The sequence below is a fragment of the Abramis brama genome (assembly GCF_963993115.1).
Source record: "Abramis brama genome assembly, chromosome: 6".
In the NCBI taxonomy this organism is placed as follows: domain Eukaryota; kingdom Metazoa; phylum Chordata; class Actinopteri; order Cypriniformes; family Leuciscidae; genus Abramis; species Abramis brama.
In genome coordinates, this window is record NC_139968.1 from 1,403,509 (window position 1) to 1,419,440 (window position 15,932).

At 39.0% G+C, this 15,932-nt stretch overlaps 1 protein-coding gene across 1 annotated transcript; it reads right to left on the bottom strand.

Moving 5' to 3' along the window:
* Positions 1 to 26: 26 nt before the first annotated feature.
* LOC311085432 (adhesion G-protein coupled receptor G2-like) lies at positions 27 to 5,794 on the bottom strand. Its single transcript, XM_084117931.1, has 9 exons — positions 5,663 to 5,794; positions 5,172 to 5,285; positions 5,054 to 5,090; positions 4,863 to 4,963; positions 4,524 to 4,651; positions 4,146 to 4,411; positions 3,741 to 3,831; positions 3,377 to 3,660; positions 27 to 415 (listed from the first exon to the last, which is right to left on the bottom strand). Exons 1-9 carry the CDS (start codon positions 5,669 to 5,671, stop codon positions 315 to 317), a joined length of 1,131 nt encoding a protein of 376 aa, XP_083974057.1. The 5' UTR covers positions 5,672 to 5,794; the 3' UTR covers positions 27 to 314.
* Between the last annotated feature and the right edge of the window lie 10,138 nt (positions 5,795 to 15,932).

Sequence of the window (15,932 nt, forward strand, 5' to 3'; positions counted from 1 at the left end):
AATCCTCCCACAATAACAGATGATTTCAGTAACGATCATATTTGTCATTTATTTTGACTGATTTCAGTAAAGTTGGCCCTTTTTAGGGTCATAATTTAATGTACATACATCATTTTAAACATTTCTCACTCATTCAGAAGTGACATTTGTCTTTGGTGAACATTTTATTAAAATTTTATTATTTTGGTTACAGTTTCCCCTTACACAGCAGCCCAGTTAAAGAAATCAGTCTAAGAAAGTCTAAGAGACAAAGACTTAAGACTTAATACTTAATTATTCTAATTTTAAACATTTTCCACAACATTAATTCTGGATTAAACGATGGTTGTGGTGGAGCTGGAGCTTTCTGGATCATCAGAGAAATTTCCTGCAACATCATTGTGAATGTGGTGGTAATACAGGAAGAGGAAAAACCCTGAAAAAACAAACAAACAAAAAAACTAGTAAGAGAAACACGTTTTATCTCATTTAAATACATTCAATATATCATTAAAGGGGCAGTACAGTGCTATGCATGAGTTTAGACACCCATGCTAAAGTTAATAAAAAATCATCTTTTGGAAATTGAACTTAATGCCTTGATAAAAAAAAAAAAAAGGAAAAATCCAACCTTTAAGGACACCAATTTTCTTTGTGAAAGAATAATGTATCGTAAATAAATAAATGTTCTTCCTTAAAATACAGGGTGCATAAGTTTGGACACCCCTATGTTAAATTCCCATAGAGGCAGGCAGATTTTTATTTTTAAAGGCCAGTTATTTCATGGATCCAGGATACTATGCATCCTGATAAAGTTCCCTTGGCCTTTGGAATTAAAATAGCCCCATATCATCACATAGCCTTCACCATACCTAGAGATTGGCATGGTTTTATTTCAGTTAGCCTAATAGCTGGTTTGATTTGCATTGAGAGATGATCTTATGGAAAATACCTCATGCCAATCTCTAGATACTGTATGGTGAAGGCTATGTGATGATGTGCGGCTATTTTAATTCCAAAGGGAACTAGGGTCACAGTCGTAACCTGAGACGTTCTGTCACGACATGACATCTAGACCCCGGGGCATCCAAGTCTAAGTCATAAAATCTGACAAACGTAACTGGCGAAGACCAGCCAGCTGCATCACAAACTTCTTGGATGGACACCCCAGACATAAGGGCCTTGGAGGCAGCCGTATTCCTAGAAGAATGGGCTCTAGTGGCCAAAAGTGAAGGCTGGCCCAGAACCTTGTATTCAAGAGAGATAGCCTCGACTATCCACTTGCTTAACCGTCTGCTTGCATGCAGGAAGGCCTTTCTTAGGGGGTCCAAAGCATACCAATAACTGATCAGACTTTCTCCACGGGGCAGATCTGTAGACGTAAGTATCCAGTGCTCTGACTGGATAGATAAGGTTCAGTTTCTCCTGGTCTAAATCCTTAAAATGAGGAAGACAGAATGCCTGCAGTATGGTAGTAGTAGTAGGTAGAAGGAAAACAGTTTTGATGGACAGAAATTTATCTGAAACGGACTCAAGAGGCTCAAAGGGAGTGACAGATAGACCTTCTAGGACCAGGGCCAGATCCCAAGCTGGAATTCTTGTATGAACTGCGGGCCTCAGCCTCAGGGTGCCACGAAGGAAACGTATAATTAGAGGATCTCTTCCAATAGAAACCCCCCCCCACAGGGGCATGGTAAGCAGCAATAGCAGCAACATAGACCTTCAGTGTAGAAGGAGATAACCCTGAAGCAAAACGATCTTGCAGGAACTCAAGTATTGAACTAACAGTGCAATCAACTGGATCCCGTTGTCATAGATTACACCAAGAAGAAAGAACTCTCCATTTCAGGACGTAAAACTTCCTCGTGGACGGAGATCTGGAGTTTAGTATGGTCTCTACAACCTCAGAAGCAACACTCTCGTGTCCTCGAGAAGCAACACTCTCCTTCTGCTGCTCTCTGTGTAAGGAGCTTGACGGCTGGGGCTCCTCAGGCCTGTTGACGGCGTGGGAGGTACCGTTTGAAAGCCTCCGCTTGCTTTTTTGCTTCTTGAAATCTGTCTACCACGGTGTTAACTGCTTCATCGAATAGACCACTAGGCGAAAACGGGGTGTCCAACAGAAAATATTTATCTTTGTCTTTGATATCTGATAAATTCAACCAAAGATGTCTCTCTGCAGCCACATTAGCTGCCATCGACCGCCCAATAGCACGAGCGGTCTCTTTAGTGACTCGAAGAGACAGATCGGTGGCCCGACGCAGTTCTCGAACTACGTCAGGCCCCGCCCCCCTCGCCAATCTCGAGATCCATCAGCAGGTCAGCCTGATATGCCTGTAATATAGCCATGGTATGAAGACATACACCGGCCTGACCTGCTGCCATATATGCTTTACCCACTAACATAGAAGTTTTTAAAGGTTTTGTGGGCAGCATTGGGGACTTTAAGGATGATGCCGATGCCGGAGAGAGATATGATGCAAGTGGCTGTTCTACTTTTGACATCGTCCTATAACCATATTCATTCAACCCTTTAATCTCAGAATAAACATGAACTTGAGGGCTAAACACTCTAGAAGAATAAGGTTTATTCCATGTTCTAGATAACTCTTTGTGAAGATCTGAAAAAAATGGAAGTCCCCTAGGTGGAGGTATTGTGCTTGATGTAAGGAAACGTTCATCTAAAAGGCTCTTTGGACTGGCGCCTTGTTTCTCAGCTGGCCATTCAATATTCAACTTAGACACAGCTCGAGACAACACCTCCACCAGCTCCTCATGCGCTTGGGAAGAAGCTGGCATTTCTTCTTTCCCCATTTCGATGCTCAGCACATCTAGTTCCTCTACAGACAACTTGAGACAAACAAGTTGACGTGACAGACAACTATAAATATGACAGACAGTTTGACATAGAGCACTTGCTGAGGCACAGAAGCTAGCGCGGTCGTAAACCGGATGCGCTTTTATCCTTTCCTGGTCATGACGTCACCCGCCCGTGATGTTCACTCTCGCCATAGGACTAGTTGACACGTGCTTCAGACGCAATCATGCAGGGGCGTTCCCAAAGCGGCATTGACGCATCGCGAGTTCCCTCGAAAGGGAACTTACATACAGTACCTTTAAAGTCATTTGCATAATTGTTTTAATGTAACCAAAAATAAACTTTGGGCCAAATACTTTTGGTCAAATTGATTGTTACAATAGCTGCCATTATAAACCCTAATAATCAATAAAAATAATAAAATAAAATGAATGAATGAATAAATAAATAAATGAATAAATAATATTTTAAAAGTAATAAAATATCAATATAATAAAATAATAATTATATACAAAATAAACAATTACGTACGGATAAATAGAAGCATTCTACTCAACCAAATTGCATGTGATTGTTTCTCACCCTGAAACGAGTTCAACACGGTGAAGATGTAATATGAGGGAATGAGCATCGGTCCATAACTGAAGAACGCCACAGCCCACGTCAGGCCGAAGAGCAGGAACAAACTCAACACCATCATGAGCTGCTTTCTGAACGTCTTTCTCTTGCCGTCAGCCGCTTTTACGTGTCGGGCTTGGACAATCTTAGTGACGATCATGATGAAGATTCCAGTCGTGAAGATGAAGACTAAAGCGTAGTAGCCAATGTTCACTATGTAGTGAATTAAAGGATCTGTAATCCAGCACCTATAATAGAATAGAAGAGACAATGTTGACATGTTAGAAGCTTCATTATTTCATTCATTTGTGACATCAGAGCAACTTACATTCGTGTGGTTTTTCCAGATGTTGCGTTTATAATCACTTCTTTATATCCTCCTAATGAAACAACAGCTACGACTATTGGAGCCGGAGACGCTGAAAGCACACGGAGACCAGGGTTATTATAGGTAACTAAAAAATATTAATAAATTAAATAAAATCCTAAAATAACACTGATGGAGACAAATTATTTTGTTGAGTGCTCAGATGCTCTTTAAAGGAACGGCTCAAGAAAAGGACAAAAACACCATAAAAGTATCATGACAGTAGATGTCATGATACACCAAGAAGAAAAAACTCTCCATTTCAGGACGTAAAACTTCCTCGTGGACAATGCAATGCATATGTCTCGTGCACAATATATTTTCTTAAGTGAACACTATAACAGATGGTTTCTCCATATAACTCACTCCAGCCGAACACGGTGATCTTCCTCATGCAGTTTGTGATGGTGACGTTCTGTCTGATGAGCCATAAGTATATATGAAGAGCTTGAATGAAGAACCAGGTGAATGTAGTCAGCATGGAGTAATGCATGAGCAGCGCTATGAAGACACACGCAGCCTTGTCTCCTGTGTTGGCGACGCTCTCGTTTGACAAAAAGGATAAATTCAGGAGAAATAAAGCCACAAACATGTTCATCAAGATCTTCGTGGCCTGATTTGATTTGGCTTTCCTGTTCAAATATAAAAACAACCTGTATTTCTAACATGCATCTATGCATTTTGCAGATGCTTTAATCCAAAAAGAACTTAAAGAAACTATATGTTATATTTAAGAGACTCTACCGTAACAGGAAATGCATGAAAAGAGCGACGGCCTGAAAAAACATGGAGATGCCGCAGCCGATAGAAGTGATGAAGCTCAATGATTCCACATATTGCGCTGTGATGTTTGGATTTACATCTGGAGGAGACTGAGCAGAGAAAACAACAGAAATGCACAGATGATGATTTTTAAAAACCTATCGTTGCTTGTAAGCAAGAATCAGATGTTTACATTTTAAATGCATTTATCTGTTAAGTTTCTTTATTGAACTTGTTCAAGCTCACTAGCATATAGTGGACTAAAAGACTCTGATATTGATTTCATGGGGTCATTAAATGAAACACTGAGAAGCTTCTCACCATCAGCACTGCAAAGAACGTCAGATGTGAACACGAGCACTTTATGGTGTTATTGTTGATTTTTTCTGTCTCGCAGCCGGACGTCGTCCATGTAAGATTTCCTTCAAAGAAAAGAGAGAGAGGAATGAAATATATAAAATAAATTAGGTTTGCTGATGGAAACTGATCAATACATCCATAAATAAATGTACCTTTGCCATCCCAAGAACTGCAGGACGCCTCACCGACCTGTAAGAACATTTTTATTTTGCTTTCACAGTGTCTGGTCATTATATATATAAAAAAGTTTCACAACAAAACCTTTATTACCAGATCTTTCTGTTTAAAGAACATTTCTATGTTGTTGGTAAGGTCGGAGATATTGGCCTTCATTGTTATTCCATAAACCTCATTGTTCAAAACAGTGTAATTTTTAGTTTCATCCTAAACAAGAAATAGAGCAAATCAAATATAAACGTGTGATGAATACAATAGACCAAGGAACATTTGTTAAAAGAATAGTTTTAACACAAAAATGCCTCTTATGCTGTTACATTTTCAATGGAACACAAAAGTAGAATTTTTTACTCTTTTCAAACAACAATTTATAATTGCAAAGAGGATAAAAAACGTGATAGAAGCATCATAACAGTAGTGGTTATGACAATGTACTAATATCCAGCCAGGTCAAGAGATTTGTGTCATTATGGAAAAAGATTAGTGTAAATGTGAAAATATATGAAATTTTTTGGGTGAACTTTCCCATAAACATTCCTTAAAATGTAAAAAAATGGATTTTTAAATGTTTTAATTGTGAGTACCTTTCCCATGTTTTTGAACCGTAGAACTCCAAGTAACGCGCGTCCATGGTTTTCCAGACGTGATTTATTAAAGGCCTCACTGGGAATCTTTACAGACCAGGGAATGTCTGTCTGCAGGTCACTTTGACAATCAGTAACCTGTGAAAAATATAACATAATAAATAAGGAATCATATCATGTTTTATTGTTTCTCAAGTCTTACGTTTATCCTGTTCGGATCTGAAGAGTAACATGTGTCTCTGGCTTCTGTGTTCTTGTCTTGTATGTGAAGAAGACCAATAACATCCCCCAAGACAATCTGTGCGTTGCTTATATTGTTGTTTTCCATCTCTTCCATCTTAGACTCCAGATTGTCCAAGGCGTCTCTGCAAAATTAAAAAATATCTCTGGATTCTGTGATAAGAGTTTTCATTTTGAAAGTCACATGGTAACTACACACTTACGATGCTTTTGAGGGATTAATATATCCATTATTGTCTTTTAGATAATCTGTAGTTAGATTGTTAGTTGTCTTAGATGATGTGAAACTGGTTGTTGGATTGTTAGTTGTCTTAGATGGTTTGAAACTGGTAGTTGGATTGTTAGTTGTCTCAGATGATGTGATGCTGGTTGTTGGATTGTTAGTTGTCGCAGATGGTGTGAAACTGGTAGTTGGATTGTTAGTTGTCTCAGATGATGTGATGCTGGTTGTTGGATTGTTAGTTGTCGCAGATGGTGTGAAACTGGTAGATGGATTGATAGTTGAATTGTTAGCTGTCGCAGATGATGTGAAACTGGTAGTTCGATCAATTAATCCATCCTTGTTTTTTAGATAATCTGTAGTTGGCTTGTTAATTATCTTGTCTGTTGTGATGCTGGTAGTTGGATTGTTAGTTGTCTCAGATGATGTGATGCTGGTAGTTGGATTGTTAGTTGTCGCAGATGGTGTGAAACTGGTATTTACATTGTTAGTTGGCTGAGATTGTGTGAAACTGGTAGATTGATTGTTAGTTGGACTGTTAGTTGTCTCAGATGATGTGAAACTGGTAGTTGGATTGTTAGTTGTCTCAGAAAGTTTGAAACTAGTAGTTAGATTGTTAGTTTTCTCAGATGATGTGAAACTGGTAGTTCGATCAATTAATCCATCCTTGTTTTTTAGATAATCTGTAGTTGGATTGTTAATTATCTTGTCTGTTGTGATGCTGGTTGTTGGATTGTAAATTGTCTCAGTTGGTGTGAAACTGGTTGTTGGATTGTTACTTGTCTCAGATGGTTTGAAACTGGTAGTTACATTGTTAGTTGACTGAGATTGTGTGAAACTGGTAGTTGGGTTGTTAGTTGTCTCAGTTGGTGTAAAACTGGTAGATAGATTGTTAGTTGTTTCAGATGTTGTGAAACTAGTAGATGGATTGTTAGTTGGATTGTTAGCTGTCTCAGATGATGTGAAACTTGTTGTTGGATTGTTACTTGTCTCAGATGGTTTGAAACTGGTAGTTACATTGTTAGTTGGCTGAGATTGTGTGAAACTGGTAGTTGGGTGGTTAGGTGTCTCAGTTGGTGTAAAACTGGTAGTTGGGTTGTTAGTTGTCTCAGATGATGTGAAACTGGTAGTTGGGTTGTTAGTTGTCTCAGATGATGTGAAACTGGTAGTTGGGTGGTTAGTTGTCTCAGATGATGTGAAACTGGTAGTTGGGTTGTTAGTTGTCTCAGATGATGTGAAACTGGTAGTTGGATTGTTAGTTGTCTCAGTTGATGTGAAACTGGTTGTTGGATCGTTAGTTGTCTCAGATGTTGTGATACTAGTAGTTGGATTGTTAGTTGTCTCAGTTGATGTGAAACTGTTAGATGGATTGTTAGTTGTCTCAGATGATGTGAAACTGGTAGTTGGATTGTTAGTTGTCTCAGATGATGTGAAACTGGTTGTTGGATCGTTAGTTGTCTCAGATTGTGTGAAACTGGTAGATGGATCGTTAGTTGTCTCAGATGTTTTGAAACTGGTAGTTGGGTTGTTAGTTGTCTCAGATGATGTGAAACTGGTAGTTGGATCGTTAGTTGTTGCAGATGATGTGAAACTGGTAGTTGGGTTGTTGGTTGTCTCAGATGGTTTGAAACTGGTAGTTGGGTTGTTAGTCTCAGATGATGTGAAACTGGTAGTTGGATTGTTAGTTGTTGCAGATGATGTGAAACTGGTAGTTGGATTGTTAGTTGTCTCAGATGATGTGAAACTGGTAGTTGGATTGTTAGTTGTCTCAGATGATGTGAAACTGGTAGTTGGATTGTTAGTTGTCTCAGATGATGTGAAACTGGTTGTTGGATCGTTAGTTGTCTCAGATTGTGTGAAACTGGTTGTTGGTTTGTTAGTTGTCGCAGATGGTGTGAAACTGGTTGTTGGATTGTTAGTTGTCGTAGATGATGTGAAACTGGTTGTTGGTTTGTTAGTTGTCGCAGATGGTGTGAAACTGGTTGTTGCATTGTTAGTTGTCGTAGATGATGTGAAACTGGTTGTTGGATTGTTAGTTGTCGTAGATGATGTGAAACTGGTTGTTGGTTTGTTAGTTGTCGCAGATGGTGTGAAACTGGTTGTTGCATTGTTAGTTGTCGTAGATGGTGTGAAACTGGTTGTTGGATTGTTATTTGTCGCAGATGGTGTGAAACTGGTTGTTGGATTGTTAGTTGTCGTAGATGGTGTGAAACTGGTTGTTGGATTGTTAGTTGTCGCAGATGGTGTGAAACTGGTTGTTGGATTGTTAGTTGTCGTAGATGATGTGAAACTGGTTGTTGGATTGTTAGTTGTCGCAGATGGTGTGAAACTGGTTGTTGGTTTGTTAGTTGTCGCAGATGGTGTGAAACTGGTTGTTGGATTGTTAGTTGTCGTAGATGATGTGAAACTGGTTGTTGGTTTGTTAGTTGTCGCAGATGGTGTGAAACTGGTTGTTGGATTGTTAGTTGTCATAGATGGTGTGAAACTGGTTGTTGGATTGTTAGTTGTCGCAGATGGTGTGAAACTGGTTGTTGGATTGTTAGTTTGATTGTTAGTTGTCGTAGATGGTGTGAAACTGGTAGATGGATTGTTAGTTGGATTGTTAGTTGTCGCAGATGGTGTGAAACTGGTTGTTGGATTGTTAGTTGTCGTAGATGGTGTGAAACTGGTTGTTGGATTGTTAGTTGTCGCAGATGGTGTGAAACTGGTTGTTGGATTGTTAGTTGTCATAGATGGTGTGAAACTGGTTGTTGGATTGTTAGTTGTCGCAGATGGTGTGAAACTGGTTGTTGGATTGTTAGTTTGATTGTTAGTTGTCGTAGATGGTGTGAAACTGGTAGATGGATTGTTAGTTGGATTGTTAGTTGTCGCAGATGGTGTGAAACTGGTTGTTGGATTGTTAGTTGTCGTAGATGGTGTGAAACTGGTTGTTGGATTGTTAGTTGTCGCAGATGGTGTGAAACTGGTTGTTGGATTGTTAGTTGTCATAGATGGTGTGAAACTGGTTGTTGGATTGTTAGTTGTCGCAGATGGTGTGAAACTGGTTGTTGGATTGTTAGTTTTCGCAGATGGTGTGAAACTGGTTGTTGGATTGTTAGTTGTCGCAGATGGTGTGAAACTGGTTGTTGGATTGTTAGTTGTCGCAGATGGTGTGAAACTGGTAGTTGGATTGTTAGTTGTCGCAGATGGTGTGAAACTGGTTGTTGGTTTGTTAGTTGTCGCAGATGGTGTGAAACTGGTTGTTGGATTGTTAGTTGTCGCAGATGGTGTGAAACTGGTAGTTGGATTGTTAGTTGTCGCAGATGATGTGAAACTGGTAGTTGGATTGTTAGTTGTCGCAGATGGTGTGAAACTGGTAGTTGGATTGTTAGTTGTCGCAGATGGTGTGAAACTGGTTGTTGGATTGTTAGTTGTCTCAGATGATGTGAAACTGGTAGTTGGATTGTTAGTTGTCGCAGATGGTGTGAAACTGGTTGTTGGTTTGTTAGTTGTCGCAGATGGTGTGAAACTGGTAGTTGGATTGTTAGTTGTCGTAGATGATGTGAAACTGGTAGTTTGATTGTTAGTTGTCGTAGATGATGTGAAACTGGTAGTTGGTTTGTTAGTTGTCGCAGATGGTGTGAAACTGGTTGTTGGATTGTTAGTTGTCGTAGATGGTGTGAAACTGGTTGTTGGATTGTTAGTTTGATTGTTAGTTGTCGTAGATGGTGTGAAACTGGTAGATGGATTGTTAGTTGGATTGTTAGTTGTCGTAGATGGTGTGAAACTGGTTGTTGGATTGTTAGTTGTCGTAGATGGTGTGAAACTGGTTGTTGGATTGTTAGTTGTCGCAGATGGTGTGAAACTGGTTGTTGGATTGTTAGTTGTCGCAGATGGTGTGAAACTGGTAGTTGGATTGTTAGTTGTCGCAGATGGTGTGAAACTGGTTGTTGGTTTGTTAGTTGTCGCAGATGGTGTGAAACTGGTTGTTGGATTGTTAGTTGTCGCAGATGGTGTGAAACTGGTAGTTGGATTGTTAGTTGTCGCAGATGGTGTGAAACTGGTTGTTGGATTGTTAGTTGTCTCAGATGATGTGAAACTGGTAGTTGGATTGTTAGTTGTCGCAGATGGTGTGAAACTGGTTGTTGGTTTGTTAGTTGTCGCAGATGGTGTGAAACTGGTTGTTGGATTGTTAGTTGTCGCAGATGGTGTGAAACTGGTAGTTGGATTGTTAGTTGTCGTAGATGATGTGAAACTGGTAGTTGGTTTGTTAGTTGTCGCAGATGGTGTGAAACTGGTTGTTGGATTGTTAGTTGTCGCAGATGGTGTGAAACTGGTAGATGGATTGTTAGTTGGATTGTTAGTTGTCGCAGATGGTGTGAAACTGGTAGAAGGATTGTTAGTTGGATTGTTAGTTGTCTCAGATGATGTTAAACTGATAGATGGATTGTTAGTTTGATTGTTAGTTGTCGTAGATGGTGTGAAACTGGTAGTTGGTTTGTTAGTTGTCGTAGATGGTGTGAAACTGGTTGTTGGTTTGTTAGTTGTCGCAGATGATGTGAAACTGGTAGTTGGATTGTTAGTCGTCTCAGATGGTTTGAAACTGGTTGTTGGTTTGTTAGTTGTCGCAGATGGTGTGAAACTGGTAGATGGATTGTTAGTTGGATTGTTAGTTGTCTCAGATGATGTTAAACTGATAGATGGATTGTTAGTTTGATTGTTAGTTGTCGTAGATGGTGTGAAACTGGTAGTTGGTTTGTTAGTTGTCGTAGATGGTGTGAATCTGGTTGTTGGTTTGTTAGTTGTCGCAGATGATGTGAAACTGGTAGTTGGATTGTTAGTCGTCTCAGATGGTTTGAAACTGGTTGTTGGTTTGTTAGTTGTCGCAGATGATGTGAAACTGGTTGTTGGATTGTTAGTTGTCGCAGATGGTGTGAAACTGGTTGTTGGTTTGTTAGTTGTCGCAGATGATGGTGTCGCAGATGGTGTGAAACTGGTTGTTGGATTGTTAGTTGTCGCAGATGGTGTGAAACTGGTTGTTGGTTTGTTAGTTGTCGCAGATGGTGTGAAACTGGTTGTTGGATTGTTAGTTGTCGCAGATGGTGTGAAACTGCTTGTTGGATTGTTAGTTGTCTCAGATGATGTGAAACTGGTAGTTGGATTGTTAGTTGTCGCAGATGGTGTGAAACTGGTTGTTGGATTGTTAGTTGTCGCAGATGGTGTGAAACTGGTTGTTGGATTGTTAGTTGTCGCAGATGGTGTGAAACTGGTTGTTGGATTGTTAGTTGTCGCAGATGGTGTGAAACTGGTAGTTGGATTGTTAGTTGTCGCAGATGGTGTGAAACTGGTAGTTGGATTGTTAGTTGTCGCAGATGGTGTGAAACTGGTTGTTGGATTGTTAGTTGTCGCAGATGGTGTGAAACTGGTAGTTGGATTGTTAGTTGTCGCAGATGGTGTGAAACTGGTTGTTGGATTGTTAGTTGTCGCAGATGGTGTGAAACTGGTAGTTGGATTGTTAGTTGTCGCAGATGGTGTGAAACTGGTTGTTGGTTTGTTAGTTGTCGCAGATGGTGTGAAACTGGTAGTTGGATTGTTAGTTGTCGTAGATGATGTGAAACTGGTAGTTTGATTGTTAGTTGTCGTAGATGATGTGAAACTGGTAGTTGGTTTGTTAGTTGTCGCAGATGATGTGAAACTGGTAGTTGGATTGTTAGTCGTCTCAGATGGTTTGAAACTGGTTGTTGGTTTGTTAGTTGTCGCAGATGGTGTGAAACTGGTAGATGGATTGTTAGTTGGATTGTTAGTTGTCTCAGATGATGTTAAACTGATAGATGGATTGTTAGTTGTCGCAGATGATGTGAAACTGGTAGTTGGATTGTTAGTTGTCTCAGATGATGTGAAACTGGTAGTTGGATTGTTAGTTGTCGCAGATGGTGTGAAACTGGTTGTTGGTTTGTTAGTTGTCGCAGATGGTGTGAAACTGGTAGTTGGATTGTTAGTTGTCGTAGATGATGTGAAACTGGTAGTTTGATTGTTAGTTGTCGTAGATGATGTGAAACTGGTAGTTGGTTTGTTAGTTGTCGCAGATGATGTGAAACTGGTAGTTGGATTGTTAGTCGTCTCAGATGGTTTGAAACTGGTTGTTGGTTTGTTAGTTGTCGCAGATGGTGTGAAACTGGTAGATGGATTGTTAGTTGGATTGTTAGTTGTCTCAGATGATGTTAAACTGATAGATGGATTGTTAGTTTGATTGTTAGTTGTCGTAGATGGTGTGAAACTGGTAGTTGGTTTGTTAGTTGTCGTAGATGGTGTGAAACTTGTTGTTGGTTTGTTAGTTGTCGCAGATGATGTGAAACTGGTAGTTGGATTGTTAGTCGTCTCAGATGGTTTGAAACTGGTTGTTGGTTTGTTAGTTGTCGCAGATGATGTGAAACTGGTTGTTGGATTGTTAGTTGTCGCAGATGGTGTGAAACTGGTTGTTGGTTTGTTAGTTGTCGCAGATGATGTGAAACTGGTAGTTGGATTGTTAGTTGTCGCAGATGGTGTGAAACTGGTTGTTGGATTGTTAGTTGTCGCAGATGGTGTGAAACTGGTTGTTGGTTTGTTAGTTGTCGCAGATGGTGTGAAACTGGTTGTTGGATTGTTAGTTGTCGCAGATGGTGTGAAACTGGTAGTTGGATTGTTGTCGCAGATGGTGTGAAACTGCTTGTTGGATTGTTAGTTGTCTCAGATGATGTGAAACTGGTAGTTGGATTGTTAGTTGTCTCAGATGATGTGAAACTGGTAGTTGGATTGTTAGTTGTCGCAGATGGTGTGAAACTGGTTGTTGGATTGTTAGTTGTCGCAGATGGTGTGAAACTGCTTGTTGGATTGTTAGTTGTCTCAGATGATGTGAAACTGGTAGTTGGATTGTTAGTTGTCGCAGATGGTGTGAAACTGCTTGTTGGATTGTTAGTTGTCTCAGATGATGTGAAACTGGTAGTTGGATTGTTAGTTGTCGCAGATGGTGTGAAACTGGTTGTTGGATTGTTAGTTGTCGCAGATGGTGTGAAACTGGTTGTTGGATTGTTAGTTGTCGCAGATGGTGTGAAACTGGTAGTTGGATTGTTAGTTGTCGCAGATGGTGTGAAACTGGTTGTTGGATTGTTAGTTGTCTCAGATGATGTGAAACTGGTAGTTGGATTGTTAGTTGTCGCAGATGGTGTGAAACTGGTTGTTGGTTTGTTAGTTGTCGCAGATGGTGTGAAACTGGTTGTTGGATTGTTAGTTGTCGCAGATGGTGTGAAACTGGTAGTTGGATTGTTAGTTGTCGTAGATGATGTGAAACTGGTAGTTTGATTGTTAGTTGTCGTAGATGATGTGAAACTGGTAGTTGGTTTGTTAGTTGTCGCAGATGGTGTGAAACTGGTTGTTGGATTGTTAGTTGTCGCAGATGGTGTGAAACTGGTTGTTGGATTGTTAGTTGTCGCAGATGGTGTGAAACTGGTAGTTGGATTGTTAGTTGTCGTAGATGATGTGAAACTGGTAGTTTGATTGTTAGTTGTCGTAGATGATGTGAAACTGGTAGTTTGATTGTTAGTTGTCGTAGATGATGTGAAACTGGTAGTTGGTTTGTTAGTTGTCGCAGATGATGTGAAACTGGTAGTTGGATTGTTAGTTGTCGTAGATGATGTGAAACTGGTAGTTGGATTGTTAGTTGTCGTAGATGATGTGAAACTGGTAGTTGGTTTGTTAGTTGTCGCAGATGATGTGAAACTGGTAGTTGGATTGTTAGTTGTCGCAGATGGTGTGAAACTGGTTGTTGGATTGTTAGTTGTCGCAGATGGTGTGAAACTGGTAGTTCGATTGTTAGTTGTCTCAGATGATGTGAAACTGGTAGTTGGATTGTTAGTTGTCGCAGATGGTGTGAAACTGGTTGTTGGTTTGTTAGTTGTCGCAGATGGTGTGAAACTGGTTGTTGGATTGTTAGTTGTCGCAGATGGTGTGAAACTGGTAGTTGGATTGTTAGTTGTCGTAGATGATGTGAAACTGGTAGTTTGATTGTTAGTTGTCGTAGATGATGTGAAACTGGTAGTTTGATTGTTAGTTGTCGTAGATGATGTGAAACTGGTAGTTGGTTTGTTAGTTGTCGCAGATGGTGTGAAACTGGTTGTTGGATTGTTAGTTGTCTCAGATGATGTGAAACTGGTAGTTGGATTGTTAGTTGTCGCAGATGGTGTGAAACTGGTAGAAGGATTGTTAGTTGTCTCAGATGATGTTAAACTGATAGATGGATTGTTAGTTTGATTGTTAGTTGTCGTAGATGGTGTGAAACTGGTAGTTGGTTTGTTAGTTGTCGTAGATGGTGTGAAACTGGTTGTTGGATTGTTAGTTGTCGCAGATGATGTGAAACTGGTAGTTGGATTGTTAGTCGTCTCAGATGGTTTGAAACTGGTTGTTGGTTTGTTAGTTGTCGCAGATGATGTGAAACTGGTTGTTGGATTGTTAGTTGTCGCAGATGGTGTGAAACTGTTAGTTGGATTGTTAGTTGTCGCAGATGGTATGAAACTGTTAGTTGGATTGTTAGTGGTGGTGTGTGACAGTAATGTGAAACTGGATGTTGGTTTGTTAGTAGTGGTGTGGGACAGGGGTGTGACAGTAGCTGATCTTTCATCAACACAGATGACACAGATCCATTCTGTCCCATTAAAATGAAGAACGTATTTGCTTTCTTCTTGTCCTTCAACACAAAGTATTAAATAAGAGATGGATTTTAATTATATATCTTTGCATTTGTATCTCACAAATTAAAGTGATCCCAATATATTGTTGTTCATTCATAAACCTACACATGAATTGGATTGTGATTTCATAATGCATGTTCATCATAGTTCACATATTCATTATTGACACTATTGTCCAGTCATGAATGAATATTGAGTCCTACTTACTAAATTTAGCTTTTTCACATGTACCTCAAGAGACCATGACAACACAAAATTTAACATCAGCTGGACGAGTTTAAAGCAATAAGATTTATGCATTGAATAGTCATCAGATACAATCAGGAATGTAATAAAAGAACAACAGAGGGTAACACTTTAGAATACTGTATCTTACTTACTGCATAACTAATAAGGAATTATTGAGGAACTAATAGATAATTATTTATTAACACTTAAGTCACTACTGTTAACTACTAAGGAAGATGTGTTAACTAATTAGTATGTAATAGAATTGTATGATTGTGTTAAGTTTAAGTTAGTTAATCAATAACTAATGAATTATGTCATAACTCTTGAAGAACTATTATTAATTATCTATTAATTAATGTGCAAGAAAAATAACTAAGAAGTAACTACTAATGAACAGTCATACACAGTGGTTACTACAATTAACCGTTTTATTTTAGCAGTGGAGTGGTGGATGAAGTACACAAATCAAGTACTTGAGTAAAAGTACAGATAACCCAATAAAATATTACTCCAGTAAAATGATAAACTATTGGCCTATTCATTTTCAAAATTACCTTAGTAAATATACAAAGGTAATTACTTGAAAAGTAAAAAGCACTGATCAATGTTTTTTATTTTATTTTCTAGCCAGTTTTAGTCATTCTTCAGCACTAATAAGTAAGATAAGTGCAGACATTTACTAGGCTATATATTGATCTGCAAATAAGTAAACTTTTTATTTAATTAGCAAAATGTATCATAATGTATGATAACTTATCTATTTTACAAAGGTTTAGATAATACCATTAATAATGTGTTTTTACAGTAAGTTTGATTTGAGTCAGAAGTATGTGGTAATTCTGTATTAATTACTAATGAGTTCCCTATATTCTCACTT